The following is a 17,162-nucleotide window of genomic DNA, read 5'->3' as shown; positions in this document are numbered from 1 at the left end:
AGAGCTCCATTGGCCCTTCCTGTCATTCCATGGAAGATGAGAAAAGTCACAAGCCAGCGACCAGCTGTTGCTTAGTTTCCTCCTGACTTTTATTTCTTCTTTACCGTACATACCATCCCATACAACACTCTGTCGCATACAACATCTTAAAGTATATATCACTGCTTCACTACACTTTGTTCACCTATCCTCGCTTCTGTCTTTGGTTCTTCCAGCGCTCTTGGTTCAGTCTCCTCCTTCCCGTCCTTCTCTCGCTTGCATGTGCCTGCATATTTTCCGAGGAAGCTTCAGTTGTCACATCACTCTGCACCCATGAGACTCCTTCATACAACATCTACAACCTAGAAACCAAACACCAAAACAGACGGACATTTTGGGATCGGCCACCCAACCCAGAGACCGTTACTCGGAATTAGAGACAGATTCGACCTTGGGTTTCATCGCAGATTACCCTTTGACCAACCAACATTAGCCAAGACCGAGTCCCGTATCCTCTCCCTTGGAGTGCCCCAAGAGAAGCCGTCAACCTGTCAACCTAAAACTCAGCAACGTTGGCGCTTGTTGCCGCGATAAGGTTGCGTCTGCGCGGGACTGGCCTGGGTCCTCGTACCCGTCAGGCTCTCTACCCTCTGCCAGCAATCTCCAGACCAACTACCTCTACCTTGACGTCTAGAGGGGGCCCCAGAGCCTCGTTCTCTTCTTCGCCTTCTTCCTCCTCCTGGTGGCTCTCTGGCCATAGCAAAAACCCAATGGCGCCAACTACCGGTACTGCCACCGGCGCAGCCGACAAGAAGCCCGAGAAATCCTACCTCGCATCTGCCGTCGACTCCATCAATCCTTGGGCCGCTAACCGAAGCACCACTCCAACTCCCAAGGAGCCGCCTCCACCCAAGCCAGTGTTTCCCGTGAACCCAAATCCCGGCGATCATAGTACGAATCCCTTTTACGGCCAAAGCTTCAAGCGGTATCCTCCCGACTGCCCTCCGCTCGGTGTCCAATGGTTCCATGCCGTCGATGTAGGTATACTATCTGATCAGCTGTCCAAGTCAGGGAAGGCCCTAACCCAAAGTTCTTCTCGTCTAGGTCCCGAAGCGCAAGCCCAAGTTTCTCCAGTCCAAGACCGACGAGGACCAAAAGACCAAGCCGCAACCAAAGAAATATGCGCCCTTCTCTTCCGGAGACTCCCGAGCACTCGAAGTCGCCTACCAAGCAAGACTCGAGGAGTTGGAGCAGCAGAGGTCCAACCCGAAACGCTCAACCAGTGTTCGTCTAGGCTCCAAGCGGCCTCGTGTCGTCTCAGGTGACGAAGCAAACAACACAAACCTCGACTCAACGGAGGATGAGGCCAAGGATCATACCCGAGTCCCCGTCAACGAAGACTTCTTGTTCGATGTCGATCTTGACGATCGTGAGTTAGCCCCTGTCTACTGGGAAGGGCCGGTATACGAGGTGCGTCGAGGAACCTGGTTCTACCAAGAAGGCTCAACTGTTCGCCCATGTGAGGAGAATCTCGCAGCCCAACTTGAAGAGGGATACCTAAAAATCAGGCCGTGGATGTACCCAACACGGACGCACAGCGACTCGGGCACCAAAACCGTCACACCAAAGACTTCAGTGAGCAATCTCAAGGCTGCTGCTGCCGCTCAAAAAGAGACCGCAGCCAAAACAGAGACCACGGTTGTCCAGCACCAGCCCCAGACATACCGACTATTTGGGGCCTACATGAACAACATCGCAACATACCACGACGAAAGCACTGCATGGCTCTCATCTGAGGGTGTGCTCTCTTGGGTGACATCGACCGTGTACGAGAGGTTCGCCGGAGGTGGCTACATGAGCGGCGTGAAGCTCGTTCGCGGATATAATACCGAAACTAAGAAGCCCAAGGATGACAAACGACCCTCGACTCCCACGGGAACCAAGAGTTCTTCCGCAGAACAGGACGAGAAGCTACAAAAGGCCCTCAAGAGACGCTCTGCTCCGGCAGGTGCGCAGTCACTTTCTGAGGAAGCCGTGGTAGTTAAGCAAGAGCCTGAAGAGGAGGCGTCCGACGAGATTGAAAGTACAAGAGCTAGGCTCACTCGACAAATATCGAACCTGATAGAGGGGGTCAAAGATCCAGAAGCAGAGGCGGAGGCGATTCGGAAAAGAGAAGAAAAGGAGATCAGGGACGACTACAATGCGCGACTAGGAGAGACTCAAGGCCGCGAAATTGAGCATCTGGTTCTTGTCACGCACGGTATCGGACAGCTCTTGGGAAAGAAGATTGAGAGTGTCAACTTTGTGCATGACGTGAACATGCTCCGCAAAACACTAAAAGAAACGTACTCTTCCTCGGCGGACCTTAGGGCACTCAACGGCGAGATTGAGGTGGAAGGCCCTGGCAACTCGCGTGTCCAGGTTTTACCTGTTGTCTGGCGGCATCTTCTCGACTTCCCAAAGCGCAAGCCGAGAAGAAACGAGCATGACTTGGGCGACGCTCCATACGAAGAAGATGAATGTAAGTGGTGCACTTGTTTCAGTCACAAATTTGAAGAAAAAGACAACGCTAATCGTAACAAAAGACCCATCCCTAGAAGACATCACGATTGAAGGTGTGGCGTTTGCCAGGTCGCTCATTTCCGACTTGGCTCTCGACGTCCTGCTTTACCAAAGCGCGTACCGAGAAACGATTGTTGAAATCGTTCTTCGAGAAGCTAACCGGATATACAAGCTGTTCAGGGACCGCAATCCCAACTTTAAGGGCAAGGTTCACGTCATCGGTCACTCCCTAGGATCTGCCATCATGTTCGATATTCTTTGCCGGCAACGCGAAAAGCGGCCAGAAACTGGGACCTTTAAGAACCCGCTCAAGTTTTGGCCAGCCCATGCCCAGGACCACTACGAACCCAAAGAACCAAAGGAGCTTGCGTTCGAATTTGACGTGGAAGATTTCTACGCTCTCGGCTCTCCCATTGGCCTTTTCCAGATGCTCAAGGGACGAACGGTTGCGGCTCGTCACTTGCCCAACGCCTACCCCTCGGAGAGCCCCCTGAATCCGGAATACATGGACGACCCGTTCTTCCTCGCGGCTACAGCACAGCATCATCATCACCACCACCACAACAGTGATCAGAGTCTCTCTCCAATTACCAACCTTCCGTACAGCATCTCCTCTCCCAAGGTTGCTCAGCTATTCAACATTTTCCATCCTTCAGATCCTATCTCGTATCGTCTGGAACCTTTGATTTCCCCCGCCATGTCTACTCTCAAGCCCCAGGCTCTACCGTACACCAAGAAGAGCATCTTTGGTTCCGTTGCTCCTCAGGGCCTCACGGGTATTGGTGCCAAGGTCGGCCAAAGCGTCAGCGGACTATGGAGCAGTCTCAGTGCCGGTATTGCCAGCAGTTTGCTCAACCGTAGTCTCGGTCTGAGCCAGGAAGACGTGGCGAATTTCAACGCATCACACGCTCAGAATCAGAACCCCAGTCCTGGTGCCGGTACAAACATCGGAGCCGGTGTCATATCTCCAGAATCACCCAAGATATCTGACGTACAACGGAGCGAGAAGACGGCGGAGAGGATGCGCCAACTGGCCAACGCCGGTCACGACGGAACGCTGATCGACGACGAGCTCGAAACTCTCTTTAGCAAGTTTGAGAGGAAGAGGTTGGATATGGTTCACGCTGCCAAGGATGGGGGTAGCACTGCTGCCGCCAAAGAGGAGTGGGTCAAGGAGGAGGCCAAGGCCCAGAAGTTGAAGAGGGAGGAGATGAAGGTGCGTGCTCTAAACAGGAATGGCAGAGTGGATTATAGCATTCAAGAGTAAGTCATCATGCCCAAGTATCGTGCTGTGAAACGACATGATAGCTAACCATTTGGGACTGTACAGGAGCGTTCTGGACTTTAACCCTATCAACACCATTGCGTCGCACATGAGCTACTGGGCGGACGAGGATGTGTGTCATTTTATTCTGTCCCAGATGCTGGTATCGAACAGGACGAAGACGACGAGGGTGTAAGATTTTGTAGATTTTTAGTGCATTTTCGGGGTGGTAAGCTTCTTTGCATAAATAGATAGTTGTTTTTAGGTATGTCTCACGGTCAACAGTTGTTGGGAGATAGACCCATCGAGCCCTTTTGGATCTTGGGATTAGATAGGTAGCATATCAATGCCATCCGCTTTTACAGGATTGTCCTTTCCCTGGTGATAACAAGTACGCGTATTCTTTCTTGGTCAAATTCGATAAGAGGTGAACAGTTCAGTAGAGATCATTATTCGACGCAGCAAGCACCCAGCTTCCGACCACTGACTCCTTTTTCATATCCCAGAAGTTTACCTGAACCGCGTAAGGGTGGAAGGAGCTCTTGCCCAACATGCTCGCATCTTCACCACCCCTCCCTCGTCCGTTCCCAGGAATTCACGGTCCCGTGGTTCTGCTCCACCCGGATATCCAATTCAATGCCATGCACCCTTGAATCCGTGAAGTCTTGGGCCACGGCCAGAACTTGGGTTCCAAGGAAAAAGAGAATCAAGGTCCCAAGTGGCACAAAAAGAACAAGCCACGGAGTCCCAGCGCTATGAGGGAGGTGGTGGTTGATAACTGAAAGAAGGTGATCCGATAAGCAACCAGCCCTCGCTTCTTCTTCTTTTCCTCCACGCCACTTGCAGGTTGAACTAGATAACGTGCAAACTTCCCCCTGTCAACTTCCTTTCAAAAGCTCATCCTTCAGCCCCTGTCACCATCAACGAACAGCACTCCCAGGCCCCGACTACCATCGACGAACAGCACTCCGAGTCCTCGCCCACCATCGGCCATGCAGATCAGGAATCTCCTTCGGCCACCTAGTCGATGGACAAGGAAAGAATTCCCAACACAATGTTCCACATCTCCGAAGCTGTCAATTCCGCTAGAGCGGGAGCTGACGAATCTGGAGTTGTCGAGCTGTCCAGCCACAGTCATCGGTTTAACTTTCTGGGACCGCGTCTTCGTTGCAGAGCGAGAAGACTTCAGATCGTGGTTTCTCCTGCAGCAGTCAGCAAATATGCCCCGATAAGAATCTTGGCCACAGCGTCGATGACATCGTCTCCCGCGTTATTGGTGATGTAGCAACAAGCCCGGGGAACGAAAGCAAAACTTGCTCCTGGATATGAACATTTCGACGATGATGAAGCAAGTATTACCAGTTCTCTTTCCTAAGGCATCAGAGCGAAGGAAAAAATAATGGAAGGATTCAGAGTCAGACACTCTTCGTGTTCTAAAAGGGCGGAAACGAAGACCGAGATTGGTCAGCATCTTTCTAAACAATTTGATTGACGCTGATGACCTAATGATGAATGAGCCATGCCGAGCCAACAAGGCGAAGGAAGTGGAAATGGGGAAGGCAGAGTCGGTTGGTTGGACGGGGAAAGAATCCTGGACTAGATGTTGCGATCGCGGGCTTTGTGACATTTTTGATGAATTGAAAGCATGCTGGTGGTGAAGGAATCACTAATGTTTGAGCGGGCCGTTGATATACCGAGGGTCACCCATCTTGAGCAATTTCGAACTGGACAATGAATATCGGGCTTGTTTCCGCCCTTAGTAGTCTTTCAAGTTTTAGTTTTGGGCCTCATGTGTTTGAACAGCGAAGCTCAGTTCTTTTGCGCGGAGATAGTTGAATTTTGAGTTAATGTTGGACACCCGCCTTGAGCGAGCCAGCGTAACGCTCGTCATATGTCGGGGCGGTCAATACGGTGGGCGGGCTGGTTATTTTGTGACATAGCGGGAAATGGTTGTCAATCGTTGGATTCAAGCCCATACGTGCGAATTGTTCAAAATGATGGCGTTCCGTGATGAATTGGTGAAGTTGCTGGTGATTCAGTAGAGATGTTTGCTTTGGTGATGCGGGGACAAGAGCTGACGTTGAAAAGCGCATGCAGCAATGCATGTTATGTGGCTAGGCAGACTTGTCTGGGTCGCTTATTGTGATTGATTATCGTCCAAAGCGAACAGAAGCGATCTGGAAAAACTTCACAAATTGCATGCAAGTCTCGAAATACTCTACCCACTATCAACCACTCATGTCCTCATTTTGAACTTGGCGACCCATTTTTGACCTTCTTCTTTTGTTGCTGCCTCCAAGAAGGCTTTTCTTTTTTCTACACCCAAAGATAATCATCGCCCGCCGTAACATCAAATTTCTCCACCATTCTCTTTCGACGCACTCATCCACAACGCACATCGTCAATCACCAAAATGCCCAACATGTTACCCCGACGATTACCACCTGGCCTTCTTCGCCTCCGTTCAACCTCAACATCACTAACATCCACCATCCTCTCACCCACAATCAACACCACCACCATCACCACCAGGGCCTCACAATTCCTCACTACTAACCCCACAACCCTCCAAACCCGCCCCTCCTCCTCCTCAACCTCCCGCTGGAAAACCCGCCAATTCTCCGACCGCTACGCCCGCGAAGCGCGCACCGCCGGCCTTAAATCCCGCGCTGCCTTCAAGCTTCTGGAAATCAACAAGAAATACCGTCTCTTCCGGCCGTCCTCGGGGCAAATCGTCGTTGACCTGGGATTCGCACCGGGTTCCTGGTCGCAAGTTGCTTTGGACCTGACCAAGCCCGATGGAAAAGTGGTCGGCATCGACATCATTCCTGCGCAGCCGCCGAGGGGCGTTTCTGCCATCCAGGGAAATTTTTTGAGCGAGGGGGTGAGGGGCTTGGTGAAGGGATGGTTGAGGGAGGAAGAGGGACGGAAGGTGGGGGAGCAATTGAGGGAGATGGCGAGACGGGAACAGCAGAGATTGGAGGAAAAGGAACGGTTGGAGAGGGAGAGGTTGGAGGCGGAGGAAAGGGAGGCTAGGGAGCGGGAGGCGGAGGAGAGGAGGGTGAGGGAGGAAGAGGAGGAGAGGAGGGAGTGGGGTTTGGATCAGACTGAGACTGAGACTGAGGAGGTTGTGAATCAAGGGGAAGGGAAGCTGAACCAAAAGAATGACTATGACGAAGAGATGGTGGAGGAGATGGACAGAATGGAGATCACAGACAGGTGGCAAGAGGAGCTGCTGTACCGACAACGACACGAGGAGCCAAATACTTGGGAAGTGGAGGCGTTGCGGCGGCAACGGGAACGACAGGAACGAAGGGATGCGGAAAAGCAGGTGGTGGTTGATGACCGACCGAGCTACATCGAGCTGGAACGGATGGCTGTCTTAGAGGCACAGGTTATGCAGCAGCACCAGTCTGAGGAGGTTATGGAACAGAAACAGGAACGGGAACAGGGCCAAGAAGACTCTGGGAATAAAGCGGCGACGACAACGGACACTGACGCTGACGCGGAAAGAAAGTCCGATAGCGAAGAGGGTTTTGGGGAACTCGAAGAACATGAAGAACAACAACCACAACGACCAAAGAAGAAGAAGCAGAACGAGCAAATGCGGTTGGTTGATGTGCGTTTTTTCTCATCACCCCCTCACATTCATCATAACTACCAGCCCCATCTTTACCAGACCACTGCTGACACTACTAACTTACGTCCTCGCTCGAAAAAAAACAGGTAGTACTAAGCGACATGTCAGAACCCTGGCCCCAAACCTCCAGTTTCTCCATCAAGACTTTGAGTAACCCGTATAACAGGATGATGAACACGAGCGGGATTTCCTTCAAGGACCACGCCGGCAGTATGGTATGTCTTTTCCTGTCATTCCCGTCCTATTAATTCCCCCCATAGCCATAAACTAATATGTTGATTCCCCTTTTCCCCCATTCCCCCAAAAACAGGACCTCTGCTACGCCGCACTCTCATTCGCAAACGACACGCTCAAACCCGGTGGTCACTTCGTCTGCAAGTTCTACCAAGGGTCTGAGGACAAGAAGCTGGAGGATATGCTTAGGAAGCTTTTCGGCAAGGTGTTTAGGGATAAGCCTGATAGTTCTAGGAGTGTAAGTCTTTTTTTTTCCTGCTTCCCCCACAACCCCTGATCGACGGTCCATGCTGTCGCGATGGTTTCGCTGACGAGAGCCTTCGGTGACATGTAGGAGTCAAAGGAGGCCTATTTCGTTGCGCTGAATAGGAGGAGGGATGTCATCCTAGAAGATATTCCTATTTAATGCCGTGGGATGATGACGGGCTACTGGCTGGGTTCATAAAAGCATTTGTAAGAGTAAAACGGCGTTATTGGGGCAGGTTACCATAGAGGATAAACCTTTTCGTTTGTCGGCTTAGAACATTGTACACCAAATACCCATAGACAAGAGCTTTGCTGTATCGAAAAGAACGAGATTATGGCAGATACATCAGCTACCCAAACACATCATCATCCACATTGTCACGCAATCACAAATATCAAATAGTTCTGGTAAAGACGTGGTGGTCATCAATTTCCTTGTCATAAATGGAAGAAAGTTGCCCTATGATGATTGCACGCCAGCCGCAGCTCGGAGTATTGCCCCATGCCAACCCAAATACGCGCAGCAAAAACAGCCAAGCATAGCCATTCTTGCCAGCAGTACAAGAGAAAGCAGCAAAAAATTCCCCACGCCTTGTACCAGAGGATGTCGCCAGGGGTATCTTTGCTCCGTTTAGACCTTGAAACCCTTGGATCTTCTGCGACCACGAGCACGCTCGAACTTGCGGCCCTTGGAAGCGACATAGGGCTTCTGTAATGGGTGTCAGTAATCTGCTCTTGTTTCTTGGGGATCCAACAATGCCGTGACGCACCTTGTTCTTGTGGGGACCGAAGCCGAAGTGCTTGAAGGCCTCGCGAGCGTTCTTGGGGCCACGGAGAAGGAGGGTGTTGGCACCAGTGGGCTTCTCAAGGGCGAGCTGGTCGAGGGTGATGGCCTGGCCACCGGCAGCCTCGATGCGAGCACGGGCAGTGGCGGTGAAGCGGAGGGCAGCAACCGAGACCTTGGGGACGGTCAAAAGACGGTTGTCATCGGTGACGGTACCGACAACAACGACGGTCTTCTTCTCGTTGCCGTTCTTGAGGTTGGCGGCAATGCGAGAGAGAGAGATGGGGGGACGGTTGATGCGGGACATGAACAACCGGCGGAGCACGACCTTGTTGAAGGCAGAGTCAGTGCGGCCTAGAAGGTCGGGTTAGTATCATGCCGACTCTCCACAAGGGCGTAGGGAGGGGCATCAAAAACTTACGGGCAAGGAAGCGGTAAAGCTTGACCAGGAGCTTCAAGTAAACATTGTCGCTCTTGGGGGCCTTGCGGTGAGTGGACCGCTCGTGGTGCTTGCGAAGATCGATACCTATTCGTCGCAAACAGACTCCCAGTCAGCCTTCAATGGTTCAGGTATGCTCAGGCTGGCGTGCCATTGCTCGACCTAAGTGCGCGGAGTACGTCCATTGTAGTTGGTTTTTTTTCTGCGCCCCAAAAGCCTATCCGCATCAGATCGTCGCGTCCTCTTCATTTTCAGAGAGAGGGGGCGCGCGATCCGATTGATTGCGGTATGACTATCTATCGAGGGCAACCAACATTGGGACCATCTCCAGCGACACCGGGAACGCAGGTGAAAATTGCCATGGTCGCAGATCGAAGAAGTTTCTCGGTTTTTCACAACCTCAAAAATCTCGTCCACTCGCACACAAAGGCTTCAAAGGAGGCCATTTCGGTGGCAGTTGTGATGGTGTTTTTGCTGATTTTACGTACCCATCTTGGCGGCTGACTCTCGATTGTCGACTGAAATCGGGGGTTGTCAAACTCTGAAATCCAGAGGTGCCGCAAAATTGAAAGAAGTTTTTGGTGTCCAGCCGACCGGCGGATTTGTGCGGGCGGTCACCAATGGCAGAAATTGGGGTTGTGGGCCCAGAGGCGCCAGCTGGTGGAGGACTGGTCTGTGCGTGCAGTTTGCACATGGCTCGTGCGCCCCATCTGGCCCCATATGTCCCTCCCCTGTCACTTTGTTTGTTTTCCCCCTTTCGCGGGACGTTCCGTGGTTGTTGTCATCCCGTCTGTCCGGGCAAAGTCCCGCTTTCACCATTCGCATCTCCAGTCATCCACGAACGTGGAGGTAAGTCACAGCGATCGAAAATACATTCGGTATAACTACATAAACAAATCTACTTGTGCCTCATATAACAATCATGCTCTTGTGGCTTTTGTCTATCGCTAACCTCCCATGTGCTTGCAAGACGCCTCGCTCTGGATATTTAGGTCCTTCTCTTCTTCAATGTGTCTTCAGTTGGCTAAGGTATGGCACTTGCCTACGAACCTTCGCTGTACTTTCAGAACCCCAATTGTTGTTATCCCAGAAGCAAAATGCTCTCCATGTAATAAAAACAAGCTCCTATGCAAGGGAAGTCAAGAAAAAGCACTACAATACAGTTCCCATCCCTATCCTTGTTTTGTTCATACCAGACTGCTCTTGACAGACACCGAGGCCTTGCCCGGCAGAGCCTTTGCCGGCTTGTTCAACTATGAGACCGCCGTCACCACTTGATGCTTGAATGCTTCGACTTCCTTCAATGCCATTTCTACCCGTAAACTCACAGGTTGGTAGTGCAAGGATTTTCATCAGCAGCGCTGGTCGATTAAACTGTAGTAAGGGTTGGTAAAACGGACTATCACCGGCTATATGCGAGATGAAAGACAGAAGTCGATACGGGATGAACGTAGGGCTCTAAAAGTTGCCCCTCTATTACTGACTTCTAATGTCTTTTGATTCTTTCCGTAGCTGGCGCTCGGTGGTCGATGGCCTTCGTCGGATTTGTCGGGTTGAGTTCAAGCTCATGGCGATTATTGCAAGAGCTTGGTCTCCTCGGGCTTCAAAGCCACGAGGAAATCACGGCACACCTCGTAACTCAGCCAGCTTGAGGCCATGCTGGGCGCGACCTTGAGCAAATTGGGTACTATCCCCTTGTACAAGCCGCGCACGCCTTCCTCTGTGACGATGACGCGAATGGCGTCAAAGATGCCCTTATACTGGTATCCCATGCCAGACATGGTGTTGATCTGGAAGCGACGGCGCAACACATCACTATGCTCTGTCAGTACGACATAGTCACTCGACATTGAGTCTGGGTATGAACTTACAAGGGGTATGTGCAGGTCTGAGCAACCGCGCCGGAGATCGCGCCGGCAAGCAATTTCCTGACGGCACTCGGGTTTTGCTCACCATCCAAAGTGAGGTATTGGCGCACGTGCTCGTAAACCATGAAGTTGAGACCGACCTGTTACTCACAGTCAGCGCCCCGAAGAGTCCGTTGACACATGCCAAGTTCGACTTACGTAAGGAGCAACACCGGCGACAGTGGGAACGATTCCTCGATAGAGCGCCGGGACTCCGCCCTCAGTCCTGTACATCTTGACCAACGTTTCCCACATGCCGGGCATTTTGCGTGGCCTTTCACCGAGCTCCGCGAAGGAAGCAGTCTGGATGGACAATCTTGTCCTGACGATATCGAGGGGGTAGGTGAAGGTAACTGAGGTGATACCGGCGAGACCACCGCAGGTCAATCTCGACAGAGGGGTGAGAGAGTCGCCCGGGTGCCTCTCAAAAATGTTTCGCTTGTAGAAGTTGTAGCTGCCGAACTGCACCGCCGAATATGGCACGATACGGATGCAATTGGTGCCGTTGCCAGCCATGAATCCTCTCCAACCCTCTTCCCTCCACATTTTCGCCAACGCCTTGCCCACACTAAGCTTGTACGCTTCGCGACCGTTACTTTGGACCTGGTAGAGGATTTTGAGGCGTTCGAGGGGCGAGACTACCGTTCGGGATACGGCACCGGCAACACCGCCGGCGCAAAAGGCGGCCACTGTGGGCTGGGAGACAGCAGATCGGAATTGGTCGGCGGCGCTCATCTTGTCGACAGTTGGTATGGGTAGAGGCGAGGGTACGCCGCTAGCGCTTGGCGTCTGGAGGAAGACAAGTCAGCCAAAGATCAGAAGATAGTAACGTGCAAGCAAGTTTCCATGTTCGCGGTTCGGCTTGTAGCGGGTAAACGGAAGTAGGAGCATGTAAAGCCGCGGCGCAAAGGCTACGGACCATGCGGCATGCCATACGGATCGCTGGGAAGGGGATGAACATACCGTGGACATTCTAAAGACTTGGTGAGAGGGGTTACCTCTTGGATTCGGGTGGATGAGAAGGTATCGCGAAATTCGATATGTCGCTGCTCAGGGGCGCAGGGCGCATGCGCAATGTGGATGTGTCCTTTGGAAGATCGCAGATATGGCGCCAAGCACGATGACGCAGGGTTTGTTGACTCGCGGTTATATAGCTGGAGATGCAGCTCCCGTCGGTGAAGGATATTTCGTTGCAGGAGGAATTGATATACCGCTTGATAGAAAGGTAAATTCGTCTTGTTGGTGAGAGGTTCTCGTCGTGGTGATGGGGAGAGTGGAAAGTCGCAGGACGGAAGTTTTGCTCGGCTTTGGCTGGATGTGACTGGGGGGTTGAGTGTTGTTCTCGGTAAACCCAGACAATCTAGGGGTTCCCGTGGCGCCGGGGATTATCTTATGTCGGCTTGAAGGCTAGTGGACAGTGTTAAAGGTATTAAAGAGATGCGGCGCTTTAAGTGTTCTTCGTTGCACGTAATGCAAAAAAAGGGATCATATACGGTAGAGGCGCAACCTAACCAAGCTCCGTGTAACACAGAAAGAAGAAGAAGAAGAAGACGCAAGGCAGGCAAAAAGGAAAGGGAAAGTCAGAAGGGAAAGGGTATAAAAAGGAGAGTCGGGAAGTTGTCAATAGGTTCCGGGGCCCAGTGAAGAGATGCGGAGCTTTTTGGACTGCTCCTTCTGGAAGAATGAACCAAGTGAATGGATGAAATCCAGGGCGGCACTGGGCGGGACCGAGTGAATCGGCTTGTGGGGTTGCATGACGAAAATTCCCAGCAATCAACTGGAAAGCCATTGGAGGTTGAGCAGCCGACAGCCGCGAGATGCCTGCCAAGCCCTGACAGCAACGTGAAGCTACCAAAATCATTCCTTCCCGTCCCGTTCCAGCAGTGAAAGGTTGCCCTGTCGTCGTTCCTGTCATGCCCGTCATCTTGTCTTGCTGCCAATGTCCCAATGTCTGAGCGTGGGTTTGAAGTTCTCGATCTTCCAATGCTTTGTTCGTCATTGTTTTCTTCCATCTCAAATTTCTATGAAGGCACTCACCCCCTTTCCAGTTCAGTTTCCACACAAACGTTGGCCAAATAAAAAGAACAACCTTGAACCCATCCTAACAGATCCAGCTGATCTCACAGAACCCCTTGGCTTGACCGTTTTTGAGGGTCACCTGACCGTTCGCCTTGACTAAGTCACCACAAGGGGCCCAGTGCTACACTACGACAAAGGAGACAGCACACTACGCTATAATAGGACAAAGTCGAGGATCACCCGTTCGGTTACGTCTTCTAGCCCTACACTACGTTTGCTACGCTAGCTAACCTTACCTACTCTTGACAACAACCTTCATCTCACGACAACCAGTGCTTACAACGTGCTGGGATATCTCCAAAGTAGAAGACTGACGGAGGAGCTGACACCAGCGCCTCACTCACTGATAGCACCTCAATGATACGCCGATACGGGATCTAGTATGCCACAAACGGACAACGACAGTAAGCCTTTGTAGTGAGCTGAAGCCTGCTGAGCAAGCACGACATACAGCCCACACACCTCCCATAGAGCTCATGTGATGTAACGGCAGTGTAGACCAGACATAAGAGGTAGGGAAGACGGCATGGCCGTTCAGCTGGTCTGCGTTGCATGGTACCTTAATGACTTCGATGGTCTTGGCTGTAGACCTTGAGGCTTTGCCGTTGTCAAAGAGAGATAGTATAGTGTACACAGTCACTTCAAATTTATCAATAGCTCTGCGATGTGGTGTCTATAAACACTCGACAAAGTTTTTGGTACACTTCTATAACTCGTCTGACTTTGCCAGTACGTTACCTCTGAGCTTCATTATAACCAGGATTACGACTGCATATGCCAATGTTCCCAATTCGCCAATCAGCCAATCTCCTTTGCAGCGCTTTCACTCGGCTTCCAAAGGAGATGCAAGATATCATGATTGAAATCCATATCAGGACGCATTCAACTGGTGCTGAATGATATTTTCTCATCTTCATTCAACCTCCTTTGACCCGAACCGTTCTTTGAGAAAGTTGGGATGTCATGATATTTCTCTACTCAGACTAGTTCTGGATTCGGGCTATTACTTGATAAGTGAGCCAACAGATGTCTCCTGGGGAAGTATCGCTGTGCATAATGGGTTATTTAAGCTGTCGAAGAGTGAACCAGTTGACTCTAGATAGACAAGAACGCCTAGTATCACAATAGCCACCGAGGTAAGAGTCCGAGTACTATACATCTCCATCTGTAGAAACACAAAAAAGCAAAGCCTAATCACCCGTCATACAATTCGCTCATCCGCCTCTTCGCACAAGTCTGCCCGCGGAACCATATTCACCTCAGTAGCCCCTACCATTTACTACCTAAACAGCTGCTCTAGCTACTTTTCTGTTTGAGAGATAAAAAAAAAACCGCAGACAACAAATAAGGAAATAAAACAAGTAGGCCGCCGGTCACCAAGACCAAGAGCCCCTTTCTGCCCACCCCTTAAGGGTTCACCCGCTATAATTGTTGTGTTGCCGGCATACCGAACTTGCCAAGACACGAAGTTAAGCCTTGGAAGTCAAGACCTATATTTCGGCAAATAGCAGCTGTTCGTTTCGTCCTTTGACAGGTCATTGGATCATGGATCCATACCAGCAGTGTACCATCGTACAAAGGATCGTCCTTCCGGATTTTATAGTATCCGAACGGTCGGAATGGCGAGTATAGTTTTCAATAGGACCTCGATCGACCGCTTCGTCTCGATTCTATAGTTGAAAAATGGGTGTGAGGCGTCATATAACCAGCACGCCAAATGCAGCCGCCCAAGAAAGAGGGCCCGACATCAGCATGCCCACCACACAGAAGCAAGGAAATCACGGAACCACAGTAACAGTTGGCGTTTCTTACAACATGCCAACACAGCAGGCGGGGCTTGAGTGACTGGTCCCAAGGAGAGACCCCGCGCCGTGAGTGGGGTGATCCGTTTACTCGGCAACGTCGAGGTCGTCGTGGGCAGGCCTCTCGGGGCTATCGATGGCTGCAAAGGGATAGGTCGTCAGATCATGGCCGTGCACGGGGGGGTGTTCGCTCAAAGGGTATACGTACCCTTTCTGTCGTCACCGTTGGTGCCGTTCTCGCGACGATCACGGTCCTCGCGGTCGCGGTCGTCCTTAACATCGCGCTCACGCTCACTAGAAGGATGTCAGCGTCGGGCAGAAAAAACCTTGCGGCAAAGGGTCATGGGCCACCTACCGCTCAGGGCTGCGAGAGCGGTCACGAGTATCGCGGCGATCACGCTCGTAGTCACGGTCGCGATCGCGGTCACGACGATCATCCTTCCTGGGGGAGTAATCTCTGGTGCTGCGTCTAGGGCTAGGAGAGCGGCGACGAGGAGAGCGGTCGCGGCCGCGAGGACCACGCTCACGGTCACTGCGGTCGAAGCGCCAAGAAGCGGATGGGGGAGTGCGAGCCCACTAGAGTGGGAGTTAGCAACCAGCCTATTATGAGCTTTGGTTTGTTCTGGCAGGAAAAGGTGGACTGACCTCGATCTTCAGAATGTCATCGCGGCCAATGCGCTTGTTATGCATATCATGGTACGCATCGTCGGCATCACGACGATCCTCGTACTCAACGAAAGCGAAGCTTTAAAGCTTGCCGTTAGCTCCAACTCAATTCCATCTCTGGGAGGGATAAACAATGGTAACATACAGTCTGCTGCTGGCACTGCGAGGAGCAGGAATGTCGCAGCGCACAAGGCGGCCGTAGCTATGATATGCGTCAGTACTCGGGACTAACGTAGAATGATTCGTTTCGTGGAGATGATGGATGCCGTTCTGCAGAGGCGCGTGATCGAGCTCGAGATGTTCCGCCATGATCGACGGGCTACTCGCCCGACGTGGGGGGAAATGGTACGTGTAGGCGCCGACCGCTCGGAGAGAGAATGGGGATGGTTCGAGGGCGTGGGCGTCGAAATGACAACGAGGTTACCTCGAGCGGATCATGGAGCGCAGTGGACATAGCGAAGAGCGGCGGGAGAGACGGACAGGAGATAGGAGACTGTCGCAAGAAGGGCGAAGACGAAGACGGAGAGGGTTCGGAGAGGGTTCGGAGGGGGGTTCGACGACGGGGGCGGGAGAGATGGAGGAGAGGACGGGGCGGGATGGGGAGGGCGAGGGCGGATCGAGGACAGGAACCGTACTCGAAGGTGGTGATCGAGTCATCGCCGTTGTAGTGATTTGCTTGCTAGATAACGTACCGCTCGAACTCGTAGGCAAGGTCGCGCGCGCGGGTGCCGTGGCTGAACCCGGTCACGTAGAGAGTGGTGCCGTTGCGAGACATGGTGAGAATCGATTGTGCCGTACGCGATTCACGGTCGCGGTCGATGATGACAGATGGCAGGCCTAAGAGTAAATGCTAGATGAGTGTGTTGCTCTCGGGCAAAGGAGAGGCCGACTGCGCGGATATAAGTAAGGTAAGGTAGTAGAGTTGCAAATGGAAAAAGGCGACGAATGGATAAGCAGCAATAGAAGCCGGATTGGGGGGAAGGTTTTAGGTGAAGGTAGTAGGAGCTGGGCGGTGGGTGGTTGTGTATGCGTGGAAAGAGGAGACAGGACACACCGTTTTTGGGGAGGTGAAGTGGAAGGGGAGAACTGATTGAGAAGGGAAGCGAAGCAGTGGGAAGCGGAAGGGGAACCTCGAACCTGAAAATGGCCCGAGTTGGAAATTTGGATGTCGCTGGAGCACAGTGGAAAATGTTCCGTTTCTGATCGAATCGTCGGGCCCGGCCACTGCAAGCTCGGGCACATGCACCCACCGCACGCGCTGAAAACCTTCAACTTGACGCCCGGGAACGCTGGGGCCCAGGCAAATGGCAGGTTCGAGGCAGGGAATTGAGAAGGCGGTAAGGCGATGGACCCACCGTAAAATGACGTATGATTGGTGTATCGACCGTGTGATTGGCAGCCGTGTCGCGACAGCACGCACCAGCAGCCTTGACACTGCACTAACAATTTCCTCAGGCGACAGGGTCCAATATTTCCACATGTCTTCCCGTCTCCCGTCTCGGCTCCCGTCTCATCCCTTTTGATGATCTTCAATCCCCCAGTCACTGCCATGACGCCGTC

At 52.2% G+C, this 17,162-nt stretch overlaps 5 protein-coding genes across 5 annotated transcripts; 2 read left to right on the top strand and 3 right to left on the bottom strand.

Moving 5' to 3' along the window:
* Positions 1–12: 12 nt before the first annotated feature.
* On the top strand, positions 13–4,183 carry SMAC4_06163 (uncharacterized protein). Its single transcript, XM_066090402.1, has 4 exons — positions 13–1,016; positions 1,084–2,500; positions 2,565–3,804; positions 3,872–4,183. Exons 1-4 carry the CDS (start codon positions 750–752, stop codon positions 3,999–4,001), a joined length of 3,054 nt encoding a protein of 1,017 aa, XP_065947769.1. The 5' UTR covers positions 13–749; the 3' UTR covers positions 4,002–4,183.
* A 2,035-nt stretch (positions 4,184–6,218) lies between these two features.
* Positions 6,219–8,085, top strand: SMAC4_06164 (uncharacterized protein; the record flags this gene model as incomplete). Its single annotated transcript, XM_003344830.1, has 4 exons — positions 6,219–7,424; positions 7,532–7,660; positions 7,756–7,917; positions 8,014–8,085. 4 exons carry the CDS (start codon positions 6,219–6,221, stop codon positions 8,083–8,085), a joined length of 1,569 nt encoding a protein of 522 aa, XP_003344878.1.
* A 192-nt stretch (positions 8,086–8,277) lies between these two features.
* Positions 8,278–9,682, bottom strand: SMAC4_06165 (60S ribosomal protein eL18). Its single transcript, XM_003344831.2, has 4 exons — positions 9,637–9,682; positions 9,131–9,235; positions 8,696–9,063; positions 8,278–8,634 (listed from the first exon to the last, which is right to left on the bottom strand). Exons 1-4 carry the CDS (start codon positions 9,638–9,640, stop codon positions 8,557–8,559), a joined length of 555 nt encoding a protein of 184 aa, XP_003344879.1. The 5' UTR covers positions 9,641–9,682; the 3' UTR covers positions 8,278–8,556.
* Positions 9,683–9,995: 313 nt separating this feature from the next.
* Positions 9,996–12,814, bottom strand: SMAC4_06166 (uncharacterized protein). The gene is made up of 4 exons (XM_066090403.1): positions 12,019–12,814; positions 11,215–11,844; positions 11,020–11,156; positions 9,996–10,963 (listed from the first exon to the last, which is right to left on the bottom strand). The coding sequence occupies exons 1-4, from the start codon at positions 12,025–12,027 to the stop codon at positions 10,723–10,725; spliced, it is 1,017 nt and encodes a 338-aa protein (XP_065947768.1). The 5' UTR covers positions 12,028–12,814; the 3' UTR covers positions 9,996–10,722.
* A 1,251-nt stretch (positions 12,815–14,065) lies between these two features.
* Positions 14,066–16,631, bottom strand: SMAC4_06168 (uncharacterized protein). The gene is made up of 6 exons (XM_024655808.2): positions 16,295–16,631; positions 15,748–15,804; positions 15,582–15,681; positions 15,292–15,512; positions 15,145–15,230; positions 14,066–15,076 (listed from the first exon to the last, which is right to left on the bottom strand). Exons 1-6 carry the CDS (start codon positions 16,375–16,377, stop codon positions 15,024–15,026), a joined length of 600 nt encoding a protein of 199 aa, XP_024511636.1. The 5' UTR covers positions 16,378–16,631; the 3' UTR covers positions 14,066–15,023.
* Positions 16,632–17,162: the final 531 nt, after the last annotated feature.

The sequence above is a fragment of the Sordaria macrospora genome, chromosome 7 (genome assembly GCF_033870435.1).
Source record: "Sordaria macrospora chromosome 7, complete sequence".
NCBI classification, from domain to species: domain Eukaryota; kingdom Fungi; phylum Ascomycota; class Sordariomycetes; order Sordariales; family Sordariaceae; genus Sordaria; species Sordaria macrospora.
This window is presented reverse-complemented; position numbering and strand designations above follow the sequence as displayed.

Bases quoted from the DNA above. Each gene is read 5' to 3' on its own strand.
- SMAC4_06163 (XM_066090402.1), top strand. From the start codon at position 750: ATGGCGCCAACTACCGGTACTGCCACCGGCGCAGCCGACAAGAAGCCC. The intron at 1,017-1,083 runs GTAGGTATACTA...CTTCTCGTCTAG, and splicing joins AATGGTTCCATGCCGTCGAT to GTCCCGAAGCGCAAGCCCAA. The intron at 2,501-2,564 runs GTAAGTGGTGCA...TCGTAACAAAAG, and splicing joins TCCATACGAAGAAGATGAAT to ACCCATCCCTAGAAGACATC.
- SMAC4_06165 (XM_003344831.2), bottom strand. The intron at 9,064-9,130 runs GTAAGTTTTTGA...CCGACCTTCTAG, and splicing joins GCTTTACCGCTTCCTTGCCC to GCCGCACTGACTCTGCCTTC. The intron at 8,635-8,695 runs GTGCGTCACGGC...CACCCATTACAG, and splicing joins TCGGTCCCCACAAGAACAAG to AAGCCCTATGTCGCTTCCAA.
- SMAC4_06166 (XM_066090403.1), bottom strand. The intron at 11,157-11,214 runs GTAAGTCGAACT...TGTGAGTAACAG, and splicing joins TCGCCGGTGTTGCTCCTTAC to GTCGGTCTCAACTTCATGGT. The intron at 10,964-11,019 runs GTAAGTTCATAC...GACAGAGCATAG, and splicing joins CAGACCTGCACATACCCCTT to TGATGTGTTGCGCCGTCGCT.
- SMAC4_06168 (XM_024655808.2), bottom strand. From the start codon at position 16,377: ATGTCTCGCAACGGCACCACTCTCTACGTGACCGGGTTCAGCCACGGC. The intron at 15,805-16,294 runs GTACGTTATCTA...CGCATATCATAG, and splicing joins CTTGCCTACGAGTTCGAGCG to CTACGGCCGCCTTGTGCGCT. The intron at 15,077-15,144 runs GTACGTATACCC...ATCCCTTTGCAG, and splicing joins CAACGGTGACGACAGAAAGG to CCATCGATAGCCCCGAGAGG.